Here is a 27,224-nt window from a genome sequence, read left to right as displayed (position 1 = left end):
TTGCAGGGGGATGGGAACCAGAGTGCCAGAGCAGATAGTGGAGCAGGGGTAAAAAGACAGGTTAGTTCAAGCAAAATCACAAATGGAAGGGTAGAGTGTGGTGGAAATAATCTTTTGAGGTGTGTCTATTTCAATGCCAGGAGTATTGTGGGGAAGGCAGATGAGCTGAAGGTGTGGATAGACACATGGAAATATGACATTATAGCCATTAGTGAAACTTGGCTACAGAAGGGGCAGGACTGGCAGCTCAATGTTCCAGGGTTCCAATGTTTCAGGCGGGATAGAGGCAGAGGGATAAAAGGTGGGGGAGTGGCATTGTTGGTCAGGGAAAATGTTACAGCGGTACTCAGGCAGGATAGATTAGGGAGCTTGTCTACAGAGGCCCTATGAGTGGAGCTGAGAAACAGGAAAGGTATGACCACATTAATGGGCTTGTATTATAGACCACCCAATAGTCAGCAAGAATTGGAGGAGCAAATCAGCGGAGAGATAGCTGACAACTGCAAGAAACACAAAGTTGTGATAGTAGGGGATTTTAATTTTCCACATATAGATTGGGACTCGCATACTGTTAAAGGTTTAGACGGGGTAGAGTTTGTAAAATGTGTTCAGGAGAATTTTCTACATCAGTATATAGAGGTGCCAACTAGAGAGGATGCGATATTGGATCTCCTATTGGGAAATGAGTTAGGGCAGGTGATGGATGTGAGTGTGAGGGAACACTTTGGATCCAGTGATCATAATGCCATTAGTTTCAACCTGATCATGGATAAGGATAGATCTGGTCCTCGGGTTGAAGTTCTGAACTGGAAAAAGGCCAAATTTGATGAAATGAGAAGGGATCTGGGAAGTGTGGATTGGCACAGGCTGTTCTCTGGTAAGGATGTAAATGGAAAGTGGGAGGCCTTCAAAGGAGAAATTGTGAGAGTGCAGAGTTTGTATGTTCCTGTCAGGATTAAAGGCAAAGTAAATAGGAATAAGGAACCTTGGTTCTCGAGGGAGATTGTAACACTGATTAAGAGGAAGAGAGAGTTGTATGAAATGTACAGGCAGCAAGGAACAGATCAGATGCTCGAGGAGTATAAAAAGTGCAAGAAGCTACTTAAGAGGGAAATCAGGAGGGCTAAAAGAAGACATGAGGTTGCTTTGGCAGACAGAGTGAAGGAAAATCCAAAGAGCTTCTATAGGTATGTTAGGAGCGAAAGGATAGTGAGGGATAAAATTGGTCCTCTTGAAGACCAGAGTGGTAGACTCTGTATGGAACCAAAAGAGATGGGGCAGATACTAAATGGTTTTTTTACATCCGTATTTACTGAGGAAACGGGCATGGAGTCTACGGAAATAGGGCAAACTGGTAGGGAGGTCATGGAACCTTTACAGATTAAAGGGGAGGAGGTGCTCGCTGTCTTGAGGCAAATCAGAGTGGATAAATCCCCAGGACCGGACAGGGTATTCCCACGGACCTTGAGGGAAGCTAGTGCTGAACTTGCAGGGGCCCTGGCAGACATATTTAAAATGTCAGTATTCATGGGGGAGGTGCCGGATGATTGGGGGGTGGCTCATGTTGTTCCGTTGTTTAAAAAAGGTTCCAAAAGAAATCCGGGAAATTATAGGCCAGTAAGTTTGACGTCGGTGGTGGGCAAGTTATTGGAAGGTGTGATAAGGGATAGGATCTACAAATATTTGGATAGACAGGGACTTATTAGGGAGAGTCAACATGGCTTTGTGCGTGGTAGGTCATGTTTGACCAATCTATTAGAGTTTTTCGAGGAGGTTACCAGGAAAGTGGATGAAGGGAAGGTGGTGGATGTTGTCTACCTGGATTTCAGCAAGGCCTTTGACAAGGTCCCTTATGGGAGGTTAGTTAGGAAGGTTCAGTCGATAGGTATACATGGGGAGGTAGTAAATTGGATTAGACACTGGCTCAATGGAAGAAGCCAGAGAGTGGTTGTGGAGGATTGCTTCTCTGAGTGGAGGCCTGTGACTAGTGGTGTGCCGCAGGGATCAGTGTTGGGTCCATTGTTGTTTGTCATCTATATCAGTGATCTGGATGATAATGTGGTAAATTGGATCAGCAAGTTTGCTGATGATACAAAGATTGGAGGTGTAGTGGACAGTGAGGAAGGTTTTCAAAGCTTGCAGAGGGATTTGGGCCAACTAGAAAAATGGGCTGAAAAATGGCAAATGGAATTTAACGCAGACAAGTGTGAGATATTGCACTTTGGAAGGACAAACCAAAGTAGAACGTACAGGGTAAATGGTAGGACTCTGAAGAGTGCAGTTGAACAGAGGGATCTGGGAATACAGGTACAGAATTCCCTAAAAGTGACATCACAGGTGGATAAAGAGTGCCTTTGGTACATTGGCCTTTATAAATCGGAGTATTGAGTATAAAAGTTGGAGTGTTATGGTAAGGTTATATAAGGCATTGGTGAGGCCGAATTTGGAGTATTGTGTACAGTTTTGGTCACCTAGTTACAGGAAGGATGTAAATAAGATTGAAAGAGTGCAGAGAAGGTTCACAAGGATGTTGCCGGGACTTGAGAAGCTGAGTTACAGAGAGAGATTGAATAGAACATAGAACATAGAAAGCCACAGCACAAACAGGCCCTTCGGCCCACAAGTTGCGCCGATCACATCCCCACCTCTAGGCCTATCTATAGCCCTCAATCCCATTAAATCCCATGTACTCATCCAGAAGTCTCTTAAAAGACCCCAACGAGTTTGCCTCCACCACCACCGACGTCAGCCGATTCCACTCACTAGGTTGGGACTTTATTCCCTGGAGCGTAGAAGATTGAGGGGAGATTTGATAGAGGTGTATAAGATTTTGATGGGTAGAGATAGAGTGAATGCAGGCTTTTTCCGCTGAGGCTAGGGGAGAAAAAAACCAGAGGGCATGGGTTAAGGGTGAAAGGAGAAAAGTTTAAAGGGAATATTAGGGGGGGATTCTTCACGCAGAGAGTGGTGGGAGTATGGAATGAGCTGCCGGATAAAGTGGTAAATGCGGGGTCACTTTTAACATTTAAGAAAAACTTGGACGGGTTCATGGATGAGAGGGGTGTGGGGGGATATGTTCCAAGTGCAGGTCAGTGGGACTAGGCAAAAAATGGTTCGGCACAGACAAGAAGGGCCAAAAGGCCTGTTTCTGAGCTGTAATTTTCTATGGTTCTCACATTCACTGAAATCAAGTTTGCCAGATGAAATTTTCTTTTAATGAATCTGTGTTAGCTATCATTCATCAACTGATGTCTTTCCAAGTGACAGTTAATTTTGTCCTAGACTACAGTCTCAAAGAATTTCCTCACTACTGACATTAGGATGATTGGCCTCCAGTTCCTGTTTTTTTCCCACTTGCTTTACTTCGAATGGGGTATGCAGGTCGAGTATCTGTTATCCAAAATTCTCAGGATGGATCACTTTTTAAATTTCAAATAATTTGGTTTTTTGAATACTGTATGAAGGACAAAGCTAGTTACAGACTGAAGTAAATGCAATGCCTAGAAAAGTAATATTATTACTGAATAATAAATACAGGGTACCTGTAATACATTTCCATCCATAGGACCATCTTTTTTTAATTCATTGGCCCATCTGTAATTGCCCTTGAACTGAATTGCTTGGCCATTTAAGAGTCAACCAAACAATGGCTTCACTTTCAATTCCAGTTTTTTATTGAAATCAGATTTCACCCGGATTCTCAGAGTATTATCCTGGGTCTCTGGATTACTAGTCCAGTGACAATACCACTACACCAAAACCTCTTCCCATTCTGATGATGGGAGAGGGTTCAGTGTTGATTTACTCTACTGGAGGCTTTCTTGAATAGTTTGCTAGCTTCATCTGCCTCATCAACATTGTTTTTGTTTCATAAGTTTGTATTTTATTTCACAGATTGACATTATTGCTTGCATTTTTAAATGCACAATGTTGAAGTGCATTTTTCAACCCATTGCATGTCTTAATAAGGCATTTTCTATACTATATTCGATATGTCATCCTTGTTATCATTTCTTTTGCCAAGTTGATCTTGATGTAATACCTTTTCTGTAAACTCCATCAGTCAAAGGATGCACGACGGAAGCACTGTTATCTATTTTAAATGATATCCTTGGCCTCTCGCATATTCACACATTCTATCAATATACCTTTTGCACACTCAAGGAGCAGGTTTACCAGAGTTTTGTCCTTGTTCACACAAAAATCTTCAAAGCCATCATCAATATTATTGTCTTCAATGAACATTGCTGCAGGCCACAGGTTGTGCAAGACATTGGTCAAGGTATCTTTATCAACAAGACACTAGGCATTAGAAGATGCATGGATGGCATCCTTTACTGTAAATTCCATTTCATAGAAAGAAATCATAGAAACCCTACAGTACAGAAAGAGGCCATTCGGCCCATCGAGTCTGCACCGACCACAATCCCACCCAGGCCCTATCCCCGTATCCCTACATATTTTACCCATTAATCCATGCATCCCAGGACACTAAGGGGCAATTTTTAGCATGGCCAATCAACTTAACCCACACATCTTTGGACTGTGGGAAGAAACCAGAGCACCCGGATGAAACCCACGCAGACACGAGGAGAATGTGCAAACTCCACACAGACAGTGACCCGAGCCAGGAATCGAACCCAGGTCCCTGGAGCTGTGAAGCAGCAGTGCTAACCACTGTGCTACCGTGCCGCCCGTAAGCCTACTACCCCCAAGCTTTTCTTCAAACCAGCAAGCATACTATTCAGGAAGGAGTTTTTATATTTACATTTCATGGACCAAAGAATGCCTTGGTCCATTGACTGAATTAATGACGTTACGTCTTGGGGAAGTAAACAGCGAAAAGACTATTCTTCACTAACAGTTGAGCAGGGGGTTGTGCTGAATAAGTATCTAGGAGCAACCTGATTTTTCAGTTTTCTTCAAGTCTAGCTGTCTGAAAATGAACAAGTGCCTCTGGTACAAAGTGGTTGCGAAACCAATCAGAAAACATGTCACTGGTCACCCAGGTTCTCTTATTGGCATAACAGTAGTAAAACAGGAAATGTCTAATATTTTTGGGCTGTTCCCCAGGGATCAGTATTGGAATGCCTGTTTTTCCTGATCTGTGTTAATGATCTAGACCTTGGTCCTGTTATCACATCCTTTATTATAAGTTCCTGCTGCTGACATCAGTCTACAGGTCTGTATTGTAGTTCCCTGTTTTCCCTCTCCCTTCTTTCCGAGATAGTGGGGTTACATTTGCCACCTTCCAAACTGCAGTCACTATTTCCGACTCTGAAATAATTTTGTAAGATGCACCACCAATGCATCTATTTCTGCAGCTACCTCTTTCAACACTCTGGAATGCAGATCATCAGATTGAGGGGCTTTATCTACTTTAACTAATTTCTCTAGTACTGTTTTCTACTAATATTAATGTTCTGCAGTTTCTCATTTACACTAGGCCCTTGATTTTCCTTATTTCTGGAATTTTTAAATATTTTCCTCTGTGAAGACAGATATGTAAACTGATAGAAGCTTTTACAGTCCGTTTTTATGTTTCTTGCTAGTTTATTCTCATACTTTATGTTCCCTAATCTTTTTCTTAGTCCTCCTTTGCAACATTCGAAAATGCTCTCAATTACCCTCGTTGGGAAATTTTAAGCCGATTCCTTTGATTTAGTGCAATCCATGATTTATTTTGTTCGCCAGAGTTGGAACACTTTCCTTACTCTGGGTTTTTGTGCATTAAAAAAATATATTTTTGTTGTAAACTATGTATAAGTTCTTTAAATTGTCTGTCTACTGTCATACCTTTTAACATAGTTTCCCAATCTACCATAGCCAACACCTTCATAGTTTCCTTTGTTTAGAGTTAGGACCTTGGTCTTAAAATTTAACATAAATTCCATCATTTTATGGTCAAGATTTCCGAAGGACTCCTTTGCAACAAGATTATTAATTAGCCCTTTTTTATTGCACAACACTAGATTTAAAATAGCCAATTCCCTCGTTGCTTCCTCAATGTGCTGCTCTAGAAAACCATCCTACGTACATTCCAAGAATTCCTTCTCCCTGTAATCCCACGGATTTACCGTGGTTAATCCACTTAACCTAACTCCACCATGATTACTGCATTACCCTTGTTACACACACCTCTAATTTCCAATTTATACTGTGATGTACATTACCACAGCTGCCAAGAGTGAGGTGACCTTTGCTGATTGAACACAGACTATCTGAAGCTTCTAGAAAGTTTGAATTGAATCATCCTGGGTGGGAGCCTCTATGGGAATAGACATGCCTAGATATTGTATAAACTCTTCCTTTTTTCTTGCTCTATGAATTATTTATATCTTTGGATAATTAAGTGTCAATTCTTTTGGCTTTACCTTGATTGGACTTTTTCTCCTTTGTCCAGATATCTTTCTCTGCTCATTGTTTGGTGGTTAAAATATACTTCCAGTGGAGCAGCAGTTTCTTTCTAATTCCTGAACTCTTAACTAAATCAATTTAACTTTTTCACTGTCCTCTTTTTCAGCCTGATGTTCTAGAATTGTAATGGAATCTTTGGTTTGCACTTGATGTTACGTAAAATATCCATAAGATAAAGTATTTAAGTATTTGTATAAACATTGCTTGATCCTAGTTTGAGTGGAAGAATAACTGAAATGTTTACAATCAACTTTTGCCACTGGATTAAAGCAACGTATTTCTTCCCATTGAGATGATATGGACCTTTATCAACATCTTGCACCAATATAATGTGAATTTGTGCTGTTGTCCTTGAGTTAAAGCACAGTATTTTTCTTCTAATCTGTAACAGGTAACTCCCATGGATATAGTCATGGGGGAGAGACTCTTTGGAATCTTGGCACGTGTGGCTGCCTCTCACCTCCCCCAGCCTCGGTTACTTTCATTGCTGGGAGAAATCAAGTAAGAGCTAACAGATAATTTTGGTACAGTTAAACAATCAGTTTGGGATTTACCACATGTTAAATTGTTAATATAAATGTCTGCACTATGTTTGTAGCAATTTGTAAAAAGGTTCGACTTTACTATGTTTGTAACCGAAGTTGTGCCCTTCCTGAAGTACTTAAGGGGGAAGTGTGGAGAAAGTAATGCAGTGTCAGCAATAGCTCAATGGTGGCACATTCATTTCTGAGTGGGAGGTCTTGAGTTCAAGTCCCACTCTAGAGACTTGAGTACAAAATCCAGCCTGACACGCTCAGTGCCATACTGAGGGAGCATTGTATTGCTAGGCCGTCTCAGCTGAAATGTAAAATTAAGGCCCCACTTGTTCTAAATGATTGACATAAGGATTCACATAGCTTTCTTCCAGAAGAGCCAGCTAGTTCTCCCAATGTCATGTGAATATTAATTCAACAACCAACATGATGTGGTCATTTTCTCATTGCTCTTGGTGGAATCTTGCTGCGCACAAATTGGCTGCTGAATTTCAGCTTGATTGGCACACCATCTGCTATATTAAACATCTCCTTCCTCCACCCCACCAATGCACAGTGTCAGCAATGTGTACTATCTGCAAGATGCACTGCAGGAACTCACCAAGTTGCTCGTTTGACAGTACCTTCCAAACCCGTGACCTCCCACCTGGAAGGACAAGGGCAGCAGATGCATAGGAACACCATCACTTGCAAGTTCCCCACCAAGCCACTCACCATCCTGACTTGGAACTAAAACACCATTCCTTCACTGTTGCTGGGTCAAAATCCTGGAACTCATTTCTTAACAGCACTGTGGGTGTACCTACATCACATGGACTGCAGTGATTCAAGAAAGTGACTCGCCACCACCTTCTTAAGGGTAATGAGGAATGAGCAACAAATGCTGGCCTAGCCAGTGATGTTCGCATCTCATGTGGAATTTTTAAAAAGGTCACTCCCTTTGAGGCTGCTAATACCTGAACATTCTGAGATTCTGAGGTGGTAATGGGAGGTTATGCTGAATTGTCAGTCATCCTATTATCAAAAGAGGTGATGATCTGGAAACTTATAATAGCAAAATAGATTAGAGATGAAGAGATAGAGAAATTGATTTAATAAGTACAGCAAAAATGCTGGAGCAATATAACATACAAAAGTGAGTGATGGCATGAGGACTGTAATTATGTCAGGTTGATATCATGATCGTGAAAGTTAAAACCCATTTTATCCTGTTGTGTTATTGTTTAAAGTATCCAAACAAGGTGCAAAACACTTAGATACTGAAACCATCAGGGAGTTGATCATATGGTCAGGTCTGGAAAATTGTTGCTTTCTATCAGTAAAGGTCTGCCACTGAGTCATCATTAGGCTAGGACGCTAGGCAGATTACCATTTTCCATTTGAGATGTCACCTGCATTACTGTAAATGTCCCATGTTTGCAAGTGTTGGGGTGCTTGAGGTAGGATTTGGCCTCCTTGAGGTGAAAACAGTGGGCAGGATTTTACAGCCTCACCATGATTTTTGTGGCAGGTGGAGCGGTAAAATTCCGGCCAGTATTCGTATTTGATGAATGATGTGCAGATTTCAGATGTTATTGCCAAAATCAAGAGCAAATCAAAATAGATAGATTGAGACATTCAAACCTGAGCTCTGAGACTTCACATATTTCAGGGCTCAAAAACATCAAAGATTGTATCATATCACTGTGGATTCAGGAATAATCAATATTTCGCGAGGAAAGCTCAACACTCTTTGCAACAGACCTGACTCGCAGCAGAATAAGTTCAATACAGAACATGCAAAGTGCTGAGTATTCAACTTAAAATAGGAGCAATATTCCATCTATGGGTGAACTGTAACTGCACTGGCGAGAAATTAAGAAACATGTAGCTTGTTTTATGACTTGACCAAATAGTGTGAGGCATCAATAAATAAAGTAGGATATTGTGCTTTGACGCCACAATGGTTTTGAGTTCAAATCTCCAAAAATCATTCTAAAGCTGTGCAGTACTCTGATCTGGCTGTATTTGGAGTGCTGTAGACTGTTCCATTTGCTAGGACAGAAAGAACCCATGCAGGCCTTGGGGAAAGTGCAAAGAACAACAGTGAGACTAACTCCTAGTGTCTGAAGGAAGACCTATGAAAAATAACTTGCAAAGTTGAGCCTGTGCAGCCTCAGGGCAACAGAGCAGGAAAGCACAACTTCATAATTTGACAGAGCATCGGGAAATATTTCTTTACACAAAAGTGAGCAAGTTTCCAGGAAAAGAGCAATTGAGGCCAAGACATCGGATTCATTTAAGAAACAGCTAAATGCTGTAATGGGAAGACAGTGAGGCTGGGTGCTCAGGAGGATGAGATTGAATGTCAGGGCTTTCTGACTATTGCAGTAATGGATTTGTACTGAAAATTTGAGAAGCATCTTGGCCACTGTTGAAAGCCCAGGGCTTTGCTACTGTCAAAAACTGACTCTCGGTTTTACTGAGTCAAGTACCCTGTAAACACAGGCTCGTTTTGTGGCGCCAAATGCGATGGCAGCTCACTCGCTTTAAAAGGCAGCTCAATTGGAATAAGAAGAAAGAACATTTAAAAAAATATAAAATTAGAGTGAATCATAAAGGAAGTTGCAAACAAAAGGAAATGATAACAAAGGATAAAAGAACTGAAGGAGGGAATAGAAAGAGAGAAAAACAAGAAGAATGGAAAGAAACCATTCCACTCTTGCTTCTTGGATTTGGAACTAAATTATCTTGTTGCGCTGACTCTCAACAACTATTCTGCACATTTAGTTAGCTTGCCTTCATGCTCGGCTGTCTCCTGTGTTCCTTCATTCTTTCTGACTCAGCCATGCTCCTGATTCCCACTTCTACTATTAGTTCCTGAACTAAATTACTAGACTTTCTCCTGTTGGACTGTTAACACAGACTAACTGGCCATACAGTCATTGGAAGAGAAACAGAAAAAGGCCACATGCCATCTTGAGCCTTTTCTGCCGTGCGATGAGGTTGTGGCTGACCTAACTCTATACACAACTTTGCCCCATGTCTGTGCATACCTTTGGTTAATAGTAATATATCGATCTCAGCTTTAAAATTAACAGTCGGCCTACCATCAACTGTTATTGTGCAGAAGAAAGTTCCAAACATTTTCTACCCCTTGTGTGTAGTCTTTCCTAATTTCACTCCAAAAACGTCTGGCTCGAATTTCTATTACTAGCCTTCCCAACCCCTAAAATAGTTTCCCTCTCTCTACCCCATCTGTTCTTAATGTCTTAAAAACTGACTGGAATAACGTGGCGCCCCTCTGGCAACATCAAGACACTTCAGGCTTTGTTAGAAACATAACATATTTATTGATGAAGAGAAATCAGAGATAGGCGTTTGCAGTCTTAGGCTGCCTTGAGCCTCTCTAGGTTCTGACATGCTTACTACATGACTCCCCGATGTATTCTGTCCAAGAGAGGACTCCACCCTCTGGGGTGATCACTCATCTTCGGTTCCCATTGGTCTCTCAAGCCAGGTGACCCTCTTCTGCTGTGCTTAAAGAGACAGACACTACAATCACTACACTGACCTTCTGAAATTTTATCCATTAACAGATTTTTTCAACAGAGCTCATGCCTCATTGCGTTGAAGTTGGCCATAGCTAAATTTAGAATCTTAGCTAATCTGCATTTCTCTCTTTCAAGCATAGTAAGATAAATAGGAGGAGGCCATTAGGTCCCTTGAACCAGCTCTGCCATTCAATAGGATCATGGCTCATCTGATTGTGGCCTTAACTCAATTTTTCTGCCTGTCTTTACAGTTTCGAGTAAACATCTGTGGCACATAAATGACAAACAAGGATTATTTCAAACAAAAAATGTCCAGCATCTCTCTCCTGCCTTTTTCAATAGTTGCCAGCATTGCCAGGTCCCCACCATCATCATCTTATGAGTAGCCGTTGTCCTGAAGTTGAACTGGACAAGAAGAAGACTACAAGAGCAGGTCACAGGCTGGGTACTCTGTAACAAGAGAAGGCTCACCTTCTGACCCCTCTAAGCCTCACCACATTCTACAAGGCTGACGTCAGGAATGTAATGGTACAGTCATCACTTGCTGTTCTTGAAGCAACTAAATTCCAGTTGCTAACTGGCTATATGTAGAGGATGTTTCGAATCTGGCAGGATCTGTGGCAGACATGCACTCAGTGAACTCTATGTTGTGTTTGTGCCTGTGCTCATATATCAGGTCTCCGGTTTAAAGAGAGAACTAGAACATTTATATGTAACAAGCATTGCTTAGGATCTTTATTGAAGTTACTGCAGAAATCATGATTTGTTGCTGGAGATTCCAGATAATAGTGCAACACATTCTACAGTTTTGGAGATTTGCTTCGTTTTGATCCATTAAGTATTTGTTGAAGCAAACAGATCATCAGCTGAAAGTATTCCAACTTCTGGGTTTAGTCAATCAACTGAGGGCTGCAAAATAAATAAATTCTAAATGATTCCATCTTGCCAATACTTAAAGATCTCAGCTTTAAATTATTACAACATTCTCACAATCCATTTGTTGAATACTATGAGGTTGAGAGTAAACTTTCACTATTAGGACAATTGTACAGCAATTTATTTTGCTCACTCTTAATACAACATTTAGTTTGTGTATTGAATATTAATATTTTTCCACAGTTTATACTTTACACAGAAAATGAGAGTTGAGTGTTTGGCAGATACCAAGAGAAACTTTTCTAGTGCTATAAATCCTGCTGCACTATCCCGTTAATGAAGGAAAAATGCTTGAAGACCTTTACTGCAAGTGCCTCAGAAAGGAAACCTGATTCAATCCAGATGGTCATACGATAGTTTAGTTATATTTATACTTCCCTGCTTGTTTGTTGGTCAATCTGTTTACCAGTGGGTGAGTGAGAAACTACAGCAAAAGCTTCAATTTTCAGATTGGGTCATTTTCTGTGAGTTAACATGAAACAATTTGTCAAAGGAAAAAGGTTTAAAATATGATTTAAATTGAATGATGGCACTGTGCCACAGATGAAGCCATCAGGACCAGGATGGAGCCAGAGAACGTGATCAGGGCCCAGAAATAAGGTCATAGCACGTGACAAGAATATGCCAGAAAATTAAATGGAAAGACACCCAAGAGTGCAGCTGAAAGCTCTGAAGTAAAATTGCAATATAATGGTTGGCTGCAAGTGTCTTACAAATATGATCCTCAATTGGTTTGGGACCTGGATATGCACAAATAACAGACATGAATACAATACAAAACTCTAACCAACCAGGGACATCCTGAATACATCTGCAACTTATCACCAGGAAAATTGTTGTTTTGGTCAATGAATTACAAGGAAGTTTTTAATCTATTTCATGAGAAATAAATGATGAATATGGAGGAGAACTGAGCAGCAAAAACAAAAGACCACGGCTACTAATATTGAAGTACAAGATTATGGAAAATCTACACCTCGTGTTATCTTAAATTGTATATGACTTTCAAAGTACAGGAAGATAAAGTACCTCTTGCACATTGTTAATGTTTAAATAAATAACACAAGGAAAGCTCATAAAAATATTATTTCATGAGATCATTTATGACATCTAATGGTTCTGCAATGTTCAAATACCATCTCACTGAATATTGGCCTCTTTAACAATTCTTTTTCCCAAGTGATTCACGTCACCCACGTGGCAGCTTGCCACTGTTTCGCTTGCCCCGGGAAAACATGATCTCTGCAATCAGTGGGACACTTCTTTTAAATGCCTCCCCAGCTCCAGGTCTACTTGAGGAGATGGCTGCCAGGAAACCAGCACCAAGATTTTCTGAGGGAGCCCTGACCAAACTCCTGGATGGTGTGAAGCAGAGGTGGGATGTCCGAAACACCTGGTTGAAGCATGTCGAGGCTAAAGAGCCTCAGTGGTTCCTAACCCCATCCCCCACCACCTTCACCCTCCCTCAAGCGTGAGGTGTTCGGGCAGTTGAGTGTATGCTATGGAATAGTGTTCCACTGGTCTACTATTCCCTCCCCCCCGGTCATTGCCTTGAATTGGGTGAGGGATGAGAGATTTCACCAAAATGACTTGTATTGGGGTCCACATTTGTTTTTTCACTTAGGTAGAAGTTGGTATGAGCTTTGGATTTCAATGCTTGGATGCAACGCTTCCAACTCTTTTAATTGAACCAAATTCCAAAGGGCTAAGAACTGGGCTCCGTCAGTGACACACTAATGTGTTGCTGTGCTGACTTAACTGGCACAATTGACTTGTCAAGGGTCAGGGAGCTGACCATGCAACTGGCTTCCTCTTGTGGCAGGCAAAGCACACCTGATTTGTGTGAAAACTGCAGTTAACATGTCAACCTCATCCTTAGAGGGCACCCTCATTCCCCCAGCTAAGAAAGGGTGCAGATGAACTGAGCCATTCGTCTGGGATAGCCTGCCACCCTCACGCTAATCCTGACTGTCAAACCTCCATAACCAGTGGGCTTGAATTTCCATGAAGCTCATCCCTTTTGGCTTCATATTGCTGGCTGAGTATGGGGTTTAAATCTTACAGCAGTTGTCCTCCCCCCAAGCGAGAGGATCTTCAGGCCTCATGAGGCAGGGAAGCACTTCTTTTCTGAGTCCCCTACTCTGCCCTTGCAGCCAAGATGCTCAGTCCCCCCCAGTGCTAACTCTCTGTATTCACCTCCTCCCACCCACCACCTAGCTCCCACTGTGGAAGGGATGCCCTCAGTGGCATAAGGAGGCACAGTAGCACAGTGGTTAGCACTGCTGCCTCACAGTGCCAGGGACCCAGGTTCAATTCCGGCCTTGGGTGACTGTCTGTGTGGAGTTTGTACATTCTCCCTGTGTCTGTGTGGGTTTCTTCTGTGTGCTCCGGATTCCTCCCACACTCCAAAGATGTGCGGGTTAGGTTGACTGGACATGCTCAATTGCCCCTTAGTGTCAGGGGATTCGCAGGGTGAATAAATGGGGATACAGGGATAGGGCCTGGGTGGGATTGTTGTTGGTGCAGTCTGGATGAGCCAAATGGCCTCCTTCAGGATTCTGTGATATCGACACAAGCCCAGTGAAGACACAGGAAGCCCAAGTTGAACTTATCTGGTTCCCCCAAGCCCTCACCGTCACCCCCTCTGTGACTGGCACCAAAAATGTAAGGGTGATTTGAGCACTCATCTCTCTTATCCCCAACGGAGGTGAGGTTGCCAGGTTCGCATTCTTGTAAAGCTATCTAAATGGCACTGGCACGACGGGATGTTCTGGAGTGAGTACTCACTAATGAGATTCCCGGGCCCCCACAGCGTTTTTCACATTACTCCACTGGCGAGGGGCATTGAAAATCGGAAATTGCAATTTCACCAGCGAAAATCGCATTTTCTGATTCTCAATGGATTTTGCCTCCCTGTTGGTGATCCCACGCATGGCTAATGTGGGCTCAAAATCACCCCCTATATTGACCTGGGTTTTCCTGACGGTGAAGAAATAGCACTTTTATTAGTGTTCATTACACTGCCACTTATGGTAATTAGAGAGCTGTTTTGGTATGGTGCCTTCGACAGGGGATCTCTGTATTTTGTGAACTAGGTTACCCTGAGCAATCAATTTTAAGAATGCTGATTGAGCTACACATGACCTATGCCAGGAGATGTAAGTTAGAATAGTGAACCAATGTCACATCAAGTAGACAATGTGAAATAAATAGACAAAGAAAGATTGAATTGAGTCAATTAAGTAAGACACAAACTCAAAATTATATACTTTAGTATCTGCAACAGAAGTTAAAATTTTGAAGGACTGAAGCTCCCGCTTATTAAACTTATCAAGCCATTTAAAATTCATATACACTTACGAGACTGCTCTATGGTGGTAAACCTCTGCAGTCCATGTGCTGTAGGTACATCCACAATGCTGTTGGAGGGGGAGTTTCCAGGATTTTGATTAGGTGATAATGAAGAGATGGTGATATATTTCCAAGTCAGGATGGTGAGTGGCTTGGAGGGGAACTTCCAGGTGCATCTGGTGTCTTTGTCCTTCTAGATCAGGCTTGTCCAAAGCATGAACTCACAGGACGCATCTAGCCTGCGAAAACCCTCTATGCAGCCCCTGAAGGTGGTTTTAAAAATGTCGGTCAAACATTGGAATTCCATTACATTGAAATAAAGGCAAAATTATGCGGATGCTGGAATCTGAAACAAAAACAGAAAATGCTGGAAAATCTCAGCAGGTCTGACAGCACCTGTGGAGAGAGAATAGAGCCAACAGTTCGAGTCTGGAGACCCTTCATCACAGCTGGTTGCATTGGAAGATTGTTCAAGAGGAAGTTCCTCCAATCACAGGCTGGATCTCACCTACTTTTGCTGCTGATAGGCTCAGTACTGAGAAAATCAGCAGCAAATGTGGGAGAGAAAAAATCTGTGATTGGAGAAAAACAGGAGTCAGGCCCGGGAAAACAGCAAGCTGGGGAATGAGGCCAGTGAGTGGGGCTGATTGGAAATATACCAAAGGAGAATTGCAGATACAAACAGTGAGACAGTGGAAAGAGTTTACTGAGCGAGTCTGACAGGGAGCAGGGAGACAGCAGAGAGAGTTTACTGAGCGAGTCTGACAGGGAGCAGGGAGACAGCAGAGAGAGTTTACTGAGCGAGTCTGACAGGGAGCAGGGAGACAGCAGAGAGAGTTTACTGAGCGAGTCTGACAGGGAGCAGGGAGACAGCAGAGAGAGTTTACTGAGCGAGTCTGACAGGGAGCAGGGAGACAGCAGAGAGAGTTTACTGAGCGAGTCTGACAGGGAGCAGGGAGACAGCAGAGAGAGTTTACTGAGCGAGTCTGACAGGGAGCAGGGAGACAGCAGAGAGAGTTTACTGAGCGAGTCTGACAGGGAGCAGGGAGACAGCAGAGAGAGTTTACTGAGCGAGTCTGACAGGGAGCAGGGAGACAGCAGAGAGAGTTTACTGAGCGAGTCTGACAGGGAGCAGGGAGACAGCAGAGAGAGTTTACTGAGCGAGTCTGACAGGGAGCAGGGAGACAGCAGAGAGAGTTTACTGAGCGAATCTGACAGGGAGCAGGGAGACAGCAGAGAGAGTTTACTGAGCGAGTCTGATTGAGACGATGGAATGTTGAGTTTGTGGGTTCACAAATAACGATCTTCATTCTGAAGAAAAGTGATGGGTGACAGACCAGGAAAGAATGTAAGATGGTTAGGTGAGGTTTTTTTTCTCTTTGAATCACAAAATTTTTCAAATTGTGAGCTGAGAAATTAAAAATAATTGAAAACAAATTATTTAAATATAACAAAATAAGGATGTTAGCTGAGGTGATGTGTTGGCATGTGGAAGCTGTTTGACACCCATGTGATCCATAGCAATTTTCACAAAATGTGTGCAGCTCGAAATTCGGTTCAGAGTTGATGAGCTGGATTTTGAGCTTAGGAAACTGTGATGCTTCAGAGAGGGGGAAATTACCTTAACACTGTTTCAGGAGGGATTCACACCTCTTACACTATGTTCTTCAGATTTGGTCCATGGTTAGGGCCAAGTTAGTGTGACTGGGAGGGAAGCATCCAGTTTGTCATGATCCACATGGGTACCAATGATGTAGACTGGACGAGGAAAGAGGTTCTGCTTAGAAATAGGGGCTAAATTAAAAACCAGAACCACAAAGTTAATAATCTCTGAATTACTACCTGAGCCACGAGTGAATTGGCATAGGGTAAATAAAATCAAGAGTTGAATGCATGGCTTAAAGGCTTTGATTCATGGGTATTGCGGAAAGAGGAAGCTGGGCTATTGGGATGGTCTTTATCTGAACCATTCTGGTGAACCAATAACTAGGGCTGTAGAGAGGGCTTTAAATGAAATAATGGTTGGGGGAGGGGGAGGGATCACATGAGGAGAGATTTGGGAAGTTAAAGAGAAAGGACAAGGCAATAGAAGCAGGATAGTGATACAGGTAATAACCAGCGTGTGACAGAAAGGGATAGGGTGTACAAAGATAAGAGTGCACTAGTAAACATGGTCAGAGTGTTGGAAGAACAGCAAAAAGCTCTGAATGCACACATTAGCAACAAAACAAATGACACAAAGGCACAAAAATAAATAAATAAATGTCATCTGAGAGCCCTGACAGGTATGGTTGCAAGGTGACCATGGCTAGAACCTGATTATTCAAGGGTATTTGAAATTTAAGGAGGAGAGAGGACAAGGAAAGATGGTGGAGTAGCTCTGTTATTACAGTAGGGAGAGATGACCTTGATTCAGAAGAGCAAGTGGTAGGATGAGCTTGGGTGGAAATAAGAAATAGCAGAGGAAATAAGTTACTTGTGGGAGTCGTTTATAGGCCCCCTAATAGTAGCTACACTGTAGGACAGGGTACACATAAAGAAATAAAGCAGGCTTTTAAGAAAGTTACTGCAGAGATAGTGGGTGATTCATATCGATGGTACAAATCAAATTGGCAAAGGTAACCTGAAAGATGAGTTCATAGAGTGAATTCAAGACAATTTCTTAGAAATTATGTTGTATAGCCAACCAGGCAGAAAGCTATTTTAGACATGGTATTGTGATGTTAGTGTACCTTTAAGAAAGTTTTTTTTAAAATGTGATCTCTGCAGCTCTCACAACTTCAGTGATATAATTGTTGCCGGCTTGACTGGAATTGTCCTTTTATTGTTTCTTAAGTGGCTTAAATGGAGTTGTTTGTGTTTACTCTGGGATTAGTTTTACGATCCTGCATTGTTTGGAAGACAGTCATGTGTTTTTGGACAGTTTCTATCATTTTCAGTTTGGAGCTGCAAGTTTGAGTTTTAGTTTTAGAAGGGATAGCAAACTAAAAAGAAGTTTTTTCCCTCTCCCCCTGTTGTTTTGAAAATTCTGTTGATTAGCTGAAAACAAGTTCTTGTTTTCCTGAATGGTGAAAATCTGCTGTTGTTGGGGGCTGGACCAGAGTTTGTCTGGTGTTTTGGGAAGCTGCCCTGTCTTTAAACTGTTCGGAGTGAATCCAGAGAACTGCAGACGGCAACCAAAGGACTCAATTTCCATTATCACGTGAGCAGTAGACTTTGCTGTATTAAAACCGTTTAAAGGGTTTTGTCTATGGCAAGGGTTTTGGTTTGATTGGAACACATTAGATATCTTTGTTAAGGGTTATACATTGTAATGGTTGTTTTGTTTCTTGTTTATAATTGATAAAAGTTATTACTAAATTGTCTTTCCATACATGTAACTATATTCTTAAATAAACTTTGTTTGATAAAAGCTTCCCAGTGGGTCTTTTGAATCATACCTGAAGTGGAACATATCATGCTTATCCTAGCCAAATTCAAGATGCAAAACTTATGATTCAGGTGGACTTCATAAAACACTTTGGAGTTTCTAACCTGAACTATAACAGTATTGTGTTATGGTTTAAATAATGACCGCATATTAAACGAGCCTCCAGGCCACAGTGATCATAACATAATAGAATTTCAGTTTGAGGGTGTGAAACACAGGTCGAAGACCACTGAATTAAGCTTAAGTAAAGACACTTACAAGGGTACGGAGACATAATTGGCTCGAGTGGACAGAGAAAATAGGTTAAAAGATAGGGTATTGGAGAAGCAGTAGCAGACATTTAAGTTGATAGAAACATAGAAAATAGAAGCTGAAATAGATCATTCGGCCCTTCGAGCCTACTCTGCCATTCATTTTGATCATGGCTGATCATCGAATTCAATATCTTGATCCCCCCTTCCCCCCATATCCCATGATACCTTTAGCCCCTGGAGCAATATCTAATTTCTTCTTGAAATCAGACAACGTTTTGGCCTCAACTACTTTCTGTGGGAGTGAATTCCACACAATCACCACCATCTGGGTGAAGAAATTTCTCCTCACCTCAGTTCTAAAAGGTTTACCTGTCATCCTCAAGCTATGACCCCTAGTTCTGGACTCTCCCACCATTGGGAACATTCTTTCTGAATCTACACTGTCTAACCCTGTTAGAATTTTATAAGTTTCCATGAGATCCCCTCTCACTCTTTGAAATTCCAGTGAATATAATCCTAGCCAACTTAGTCTCTCCTCATATGACAGACCTGCCTTCCTAGGAACCAGACTGGTAAACCCTCGTTGTGCCAGCTCTATAGCAAGGACATCCTTCCTCAGGAAACCAGAATTGCAAATAATACTCCAGGTGTGGCCTAACCAATGCCCCATACAATTGCAGCAAAACATCCCTATTTCTATATTCAAATGTTCTCGCTATGAAGGCCATCATACCATTTGCCTTCTTTACTGCCTGCTGTACCTGCATGCTTACTTTCAGCGACTGATGCACGAGGACACCAAGGTCTCGTTGAGTATCCACCTCTCACAATTTACACCCATTCAAGTAATAATCTGTCTTCCTTATTGCTACCAAAGTGGATAACCTCACATTTATCCGCATTATACTGCATCTGCCATGCATGCCCACACATTCAGCCTGTCCAAATCATGCTGAAGCATCTCTGCATCCTCACAGCTCACCCTCCCACCCAACTTCATATCATCTGCAAATTTGGACATAATACATTTAATTCCCACTTCCAGATCATCAATATATATTGTGAACAGTTGGGGTCCTAGCACAAATCCCTGCGGAACCCCACTAGTCCCTGACTGCCAATCAGAAAAAGACCCATTTATGCCAACTCTCTGCTTCCTATCTGCTAACCAGTTTTCTATCCATCTCAAGACATTACCTGCAATCTCAAGTGCTTTAACTTTCCATAGTAGTCTGTTATGTGAGACCTTGTCGAAAGCCTTCTTAAAATCTAAAAAAACAACATCCACTGGTTCTCCTCGGTCGACTCTACTAGTTACATCCTCAAAGAATTCCAATAGATTCGTCAAGCATGATTTCCCTTTTGTAAAACCATGCTGACTTTGTCTGATTATACCACTGCCTTCCAAATGCTGAGTTATGAAATCCTTGATAATGGACTCTAGCAACTTCCCCAATACTGACGTTAGGCTCACTGGTCGATAGTTCCCTGCTTTCAATCTATCTCCCTTTTTGAATAGCGGGTTGACATGGGCTACCCTCCAATCTGTAGGAACCAGTTCAGTGTCCAAAGAATTTTGGAAAATAACCATCAATGGATCCACTATTTCCAGGGCCACTTCCTTAAGTACTCTGGGATGAAGATTATCAGGCCCTGGAGATTTACCCACCTTCAATCCCATCAATTTCCCCAAATCCGTTTCTCTACTAATGCTGATTTCCTTCAGCTCCTCACTAAAACATGTTTAGCTCAGAACTTCTGGTACATTTTTCATGTATAAGCACAATACAATTTGGGATACAAACGACTGGTCTAGTTGGACCAAGGAGCGGCACAGGCTTGGAGGGCCGAAGGGCCTGTTTCCTGTGCTGTACTGTTCTTTGTTCTTTGTTAATACGGATTTAATTCCTCGGCCATTTCTTTATTCCCCGTTATGAATTCTCCTGTTTCTGACAGTAAGGGGCCTACATTCGTTTTTGTTTATCTTTTTCTCTTTACGAACCTATAGAAACTTTTACAGTCGGTTTTTGTGTTCCCCGCTATCTTACTTTCTTACTCTATTTTTCCCTTCTTAATCAATCCCTTGGTCCTCCTTTGTTGAATTTTAAACTGCTCCCAATCCTCAGGCCTATTGCTTTTTCTTGCCAATTTGTATGCTTCTTCCTTGAATCTAATACTATCTCTAATTTCCCTTGTAAGCCATGGTTTGGCCACAATTCCCTTACCATTCTTGCGCCAATCGGGAATAAACAACTTCTGGAGTTCACCTCTTCATTCTTTAAATGCCTGCCATTGCCTGTCCACCATCTTTCAATTCAGTAATGTTTCCCAGTCCATCATGGTCAATTCATACCATCATAGTTACCTTTATTGAGATTCAAGACCCTGGTCTCAGAATCAACTACATCACTATCCACCTTGACAAAGAATTCTACCATATTATGGTCACTCATCCCCAAGGGTTCTCTCACAACTAGATTGCCAATGAATCCTTTCTCATTGCATAACACCCAGTCTATGATGACCTGCTCCCTTGTTGGTTCCTCAACATATTGCTTCAGAAAACCATCACATAGCCACTCCAGAAATTCCTCCTCTATTGTACAGTGACTAATTTGACTCTCCCGATCGATATGCAGATTAAAGTCGCCCATAATCACAGATGTTCCTTTAACACATGCATCTCTGATTTCCTGTCTAATGCTTTTCCCAACATTACCACTACAGTTTGGTGGTCTGTATACCACCCCCACCAATGTTTTTTGCCCCTTGTTGTTTCTTAACTTGACCCATACAGATTCCACATCATCTATGCTAATATCTTTCCTCAATATCGTATCAGTATCATCTTTTATTAGCAATGCAACTCCACCACCTTTTCTTGCCTGTCCTTCGTAAACGCTGAATAGCCCTCAGTGTTTAGTTCCCATCCTTGGTCATCTTGGAGCCCACGTCTCCATAATGCCTACAATATCATACCCCTATACATCTTTCTGTGCAACGAATTCATCCATTTTTTTTCGAATGCTCTGAGTATTCAGGTACAAAACCTTAAGGTGGCACTTTTAACATTTGTTTTCCATTTCCTACTATTCTTTACTCGGTCCTTATCTGACTCTGGCCCTTGATTTCTCTGACTATCATTTTCCTTATTCTCCTTACTGTCTTTTCCTCCTGTGCTTAATTCCCCTGCTCTGAATCCTTGCAAAGATTCCCCCTGCCATATTAGTTTAAACCCTCCCAACCACTCTACCAAGTACCCCCCCCCCCCCCACCACCCCCCCACAAGGACAGCAGTCCCGATCCTGCTCAGATGTAACCCGTCCAGTTTGTACAGGTCCCACCTCCTCCAGAACAGGTCCGAATGCCCTAGGAATCTGAAACCCTCCCCCTCACACCACCTTTTCAGCCATGTATTCATCCTATATATCCTGCTGTTTCTATTCTGACTAGCACGTGGCACAGGCAGTAATCCTGAGATCACGACCTTTGAGATCCTACTTTTCAGCTTGCTTCCTAGCTCCCTATATTCTGCTTTTAGGACCTCATCCCTTTTTTTAACCTATGTCGTTTGTGCCAATGTGTACAACGACCACTGGCTGTTCGCCCTACCCCTTTATAATGTCCTGCAGCTGTTCTGAGACATCCTGCCCCTATCACCAGGGAGGCAACATACCATCCTGGAGTCTTGTTTGCGGCCACAGAAACACCTATTTATTCCCCTTACAATTGAATCCCCCATAACTATTATTTATAATTCTCAACAAAGAGATATTCAGTTGAGAAAGAAAGACTCAATGTTAAGGATGGAACATCCATAGCTAACTATGTGAATTAAGGATAATATCAAATTAAAAGAAAATGCATACAAGACTGTGAAGATTATTGATAGGTCAGGAAATTGGATCAGCAAGAATGATTAAAATAATGAGACAAAAATCTGAGAACGAAACAAAGTTAGAGGGGGGAAGACTGGGAAATTAATAATAGGAAACAAGGAAATGGTAGAAGACACAAAAAGCATCCCAAGAATCATTAAAAGTCAAGAGGGAAAAGGGAGGGAAGAACTTAAAACAATCATGATCACCAGGGAGCAGGTACTAGAAAAATTATTGGGATTAAAGGCTGACCAGTCCCTTGGACTTGTAAAGGAATTTTCTGCAGAGATAGTGGGTGTAAGCTTCCATAATTCCCTGGATTTTATAAAGGTCCCAGTGGATTGGAAAACCATAAGTGTAACCGCTATTCAGAGCAGGAGGCAGGAAACTATTTAGCCTATCATCTGTCATTGGGCAATTGCTTGAATCTATTATTAAGGAGGTAATAGCAGGACATTTAGAAAATCATAATACAATTGGGCAGAGTCAGTAACAGTTTTGTGAAAGGGAAATCATGCCTGACTAATTTATTAAAGTTCTTTGAGGAATTAACAAGCAGACTTAGATTTGATGGAGCTTTATAACCTCATTTTATTGCAGTAAATTTTTAGTCTGGTCCGTTTCAACCATTTTAGTGTAAAAATCTTGCTCCACTTAACCAATATTGACTTCCGTTTACTAGCTGTAGCCCTTAAAGTAGTTTAAGTATAAGTTTTGAGTTGGTGGATGTATACATTCGGTAAGAATGTTGTCTGTTGTGAATTACTAGAACTTGATCGTGATAAAGTTTGTAACAGGAAATGTGCAGAATCAACTTGAATAATGCACAAAACAATCTGTAAAATTTGTTTGGCTATTATGCTGGCACTAAAATTTGAGTGAATGCAAGGTGACAATAATATGCTTCACCCATGTCCTGTAAAAACAAAATCATTTACCAGCATACATGCTGGTGAAGCGAATTTCATAGCAGTAGCCAATTAAAAATGGCACATGAAGGTGCTCATAGAGTTTAAACTGAGACCCGGCTCTCATTTGAAACACTGAGCTCATCAGAGAATTCATGTATTTAATAAAACTAGAAGCTCAGTAAATAGTCCAGGCTGAAAAAACTCTAGACTCCTGTGAGCAAATGAAAGTTTTTGTTACAGGATGCCAGCATTCTGAATGCTACATTTAATCTCCGTACACACCCACTTTATACTGAGTGAACTCTGTAGCACCATTGGACTATGTAATTCCTACATTCCTACAGTGACCGCAAGGAATAATAAAATGACTGCACAATGCTTTGGTTTGGCTTGGGATTATGAAAGGTACCACAGAAATGCAAGTATTTTTGAACCACTAGAAGAGGTTTAGGTTGCTATAATAATTAATATATGTTTCTGATCATGAAGTAGTGTGTCATGACATAAGGGATGTCACCATGCTGTATCTCTAAAGTTTAGTATTACTGGGTCAGGTGGAGAAGGGATTCATTTATGGGGAAAGTGTCTGCGGTTGCTTGATGAGTGTAGGAGTGGCATCCTATAACAAACATTTTGATAGAGATGAGTTGAAGACAAGATTTCACAAGTCTGCACAGCTCTCCAAAAGAGCATTATGACTTGTCATTCTTCGTCTTTTCCCCATTCTCTTGCACATCCAGTGCTCAACTGAATTGTCCTCCCCACACTTACAGGCAGTGCATTCCAGACCATTTGCTTAGAGTCATAGAGGTTTACAGCATGGAAACAGGCCCTTTGGCCCAACTTGTCCATGCCGCCCTTTTCAAAAAAAAAATCCCCTAAACTAATCCCAATTGCCCGCATTTGGCCCATATCCCTCTATACCCATTGTACCCATGTAACTATCTAAATGCTTTTTAAAAGATAAAATTGTACCCGCCTCTACTACTACCTCTGGCAGCTTGTTCCAGACACTCACCACCCACTGTGTGAAAAAACTGCCCCTCTGGACACTTTTGTATCTCTCCCCTCTCACCTTAAACCTATGCCCTCTAGTTTTAGACTCCCCTACCTTTGGGAAAAGATATTGACTATCTACCTTGTCTATGCCCCTCATTATTTTATAGACCTCTATAAGGTCACCCCTCAGCCTCCTACGCTCCAGAGAAAAAAGTCCCAGTCTATTCAGCCTCTCCTTATAACTCAATCCATCAAGTCCTAATAGCATCCTAGTAAATCTTTTCTGCACTCTTTCTAGTTTAATAATATTCTTTCTATAATAGGGTGACCAGAATTGCACACAGTATTCCAAGTGTGACCTTACCAATGTCTTGTACAACTTCAACAAGACATTCCAACTCCTGTATTCAATGTTCTGACTGATGAAACCAAGCATGCCGAATGCCTTCTTCACCACTCTGTCCACCTGTGACTCCACTTTCAAGGAGCTATGAACATGCACCCCCAGATCTCTTTGTTCTGTAACTCTCCCCAACGCCCTACCATTAACTGAGTAAGTCCTGCCCTGGTTCAATCTACCAAAATGCATTACCTCGCATTTGTCTAAATTCCATCTGCCATTCGTCAGCCCACTGGCCCAATTGATCAAGATCCCGCTGCAATTGGAGATAACCTTCCTCACTGTCCACCATGCCACCAATCTTGGTGGCATCTGCAAACTTACTAACCATGCCCCCTATATTCTCATCCAAATCATTAATATAAATGACAAATAACAGTGGACCCAGCACTGATCCCTGAGGCACACCGCTGGTCACAGGCCTCCAGTTTGAAAAACAACTCTCTACAACCACCCTCTGGCTTCTGTCAAGAAGCCAATTTTGTATCCATTTAGATACCTCCTTTTGTAAATCACTTTACATGTGTGCCCTCTCATTCTTGATCCTTTTACAAGGAGGAACTCGCTATCAACTCTATCAGATGGATAGAGCAGTTAATAAAGTATTTAAATTCTTAAGGGGATGAAGGAGCAGAGGGACCTGGGTGTTTTTCTGCATAAGTCATTAAAGGTGGCAGGACAGGTAGAGAGACCAGTCAATAAAACATGTAGTATTCTGGGCTTTATTAATGGGAGCATAAAGTACAAGAGCAAGGAGGTTATGCTAAACTGAGACAAGACACTAATTAGACCTTTGATGGAATATTGTGCACCAGTTCTGGGTGCCACACAAGAGGAAGTGAATGCATTGGAGAGAGTGCAGAAGAGGTTTACAGGAATGGTTTCAGGGATGAGATTCTTCAGTTATGAGGATAGATTGGCGAGGTTGGGACTGTTATGCTTGGAGAGAAGAAAGCACGAAGGAGTTTTTATAGAGGTGTTCAAAATCATGAGGGGGCTGGACAGAGTTGATAAAGAGTTCCTCCTTGTAAAAGAATCAAGAATGAGAGGGCACACATTTAAAGTGATTTACAAAAGAAGCAAATGGTCTGGAATGCACTGCCTGGAAGTGTGGGGAGGACAATTCAATCAAGCACTGGATGTACAAGAGAATGGGGAAAAGACAAAGAATGACAAGTCATAATGGAGAATGGAGAGAATGACAAGTCATAATGGAGAGTATGACTACATTAGACTTGTTCAACAGGTCTGTGGAATATCTTTGGCACAAGATCCTCGGAGGTTAGTAAGGAGGACTTTGCAGGGTTGACAAGGCTGAGTTCCCATTATCATTTCCAGTACTATGGTCAGTCTGATTTCATTTTTGTTGCAGTTTGATACAACTAAGTGGCTTGCAAGGCCATTTCAGGGGGCATTTAAGAGTCAACGATGTTGCTGTGGGGCTGGAGTCACATGTCGGCCAGACGAGAGTAGGTAGGGACAGCAGATTCCCTTCCCTAAACAGCATTTATGAATCATATTGTTTATTTTACAACAATGGTTTCCTGGTGACCATTAGACTAGCTTTTTTTCCCCAGTTTTATTAATTGAATCTAAATTTCACCAGCTACTATGGTGCGATTTGAACCCTTGTCCACAGAGCATTAGCATGGGCTTCTGGAGAGCTGTGCAGACTTGTGAAATCTTGTCTTCAACTCATCTCATGAGACCATCAGCCCTGATCACTGGGTAATATGAGCAGGAAATAGCTTCAACCAGATTAAGAATGAAAGTTAAAATCACAAGGAACTAATCTGTTTTAATAGTCCAACATTCATCATTCATAGAACCATAGAAAATTACAGCTCAGAAACAGGCCTTTTGGCCCTTCTTGTCTGTGCCGAACCATTTTATGCCTAGTCCCACTGACCTGCACTTGGACCATATCCCTCCACACCCCTCTCATCCATGAACCCGTCCAAGTTTTTCTTAAATGTTAAAAGTGACCCCGCATTTACCACTTTATCCGGCAGCTCATTCCACACTCCCACCACTCTCTGCGTGAAGAAGCCCCCCCTAATATTCCCTTTAAACTTTTCTCCTTTCACCCTTAACCCATGCCCTCTGGTTTTTTTCTCCCCTAGCCTCAGCGGAAAAAGCCTGCTTGCATTCACTCTATCTATACCCATCAAAATCTTACACACCTCTATCAAATCTCCCCTCAATCTTCTACGCTCCAGGGAATAAAGTCCCAACCTATTCAATCTCTCTCTGTAACTCAGCTTCTCAAGTCCCGGCAACATCCTTGTGAACCTTCTCTGCACTCTTTCAATCTTATTTACATCCTTCCTGTAACTAGGTGACCAAATTCATAATTCCAAATTGGATAATCCAGATCACAGAGCTTAAAAGGTAAAAATCCAGTGACTGAAAGGTAATATTGTTTGGTTTAGTAATGAGGGAGGAGGTGTTGTAGTAGTAATGTCACTAGACGAGTAATCCAGAAGCCCATGCTAATGCTCTGTGGACAAGGGTTCAAATCGCATCATAGTAGCTGGTGAAATTTAGATTCAATTCATAAAACTGGGGGAAAAACGCTAGTC

At 41.8% G+C, this 27,224-nt stretch overlaps 1 protein-coding gene and 1 long non-coding RNA gene across 6 annotated transcripts in view; one reads left to right on the top strand and one right to left on the bottom strand.

Moving 5' to 3' along the window:
- Window positions 1–27,224, top strand: part of lrrc49 (leucine rich repeat containing 49) — a 240,418-nt gene that overhangs the window by 201,145 nt on the left and 12,049 nt on the right. For all 4 annotated transcript variants that reach the window (XM_078199863.1, XM_078199861.1, XM_078199862.1 and 1 more), the window contains one exon: window positions 6,809–6,918. In XM_078199863.1, coding sequence (XP_078055989.1) covers window positions 6,809–6,918 — 110 coding nt within the window. The remainder of the gene's footprint in view (window positions 1–6,808; window positions 6,919–27,224) is intronic.
- The window catches only part of LOC144480439 (uncharacterized), a 32,953-nt gene continuing 15,992 nt past the window's right edge, over window positions 10,264–27,224 (bottom strand). Inside the window, exons 2-3 of one of the 2 annotated variants that reach the window (XR_013495665.1) lie at window positions 14,780–15,116; window positions 10,264–11,392 (exon numbers count right to left, since the gene is read on the bottom strand). This is a non-coding gene — a long non-coding RNA (uncharacterized LOC144480439). The remainder of the gene's footprint in view (window positions 11,393–14,779; window positions 15,117–27,224) is intronic. The other variant, XR_013495666.1, reaches the window with a different exon arrangement.

The sequence above is a fragment of the Mustelus asterias genome, chromosome 29 (genome assembly GCF_964213995.1).
Source record: "Mustelus asterias chromosome 29, sMusAst1.hap1.1, whole genome shotgun sequence".
Lineage (NCBI taxonomy): Eukaryota > Metazoa > Chordata > Chondrichthyes > Carcharhiniformes > Triakidae > Mustelus > Mustelus asterias.
This window is presented reverse-complemented; position numbering and strand designations above follow the sequence as displayed.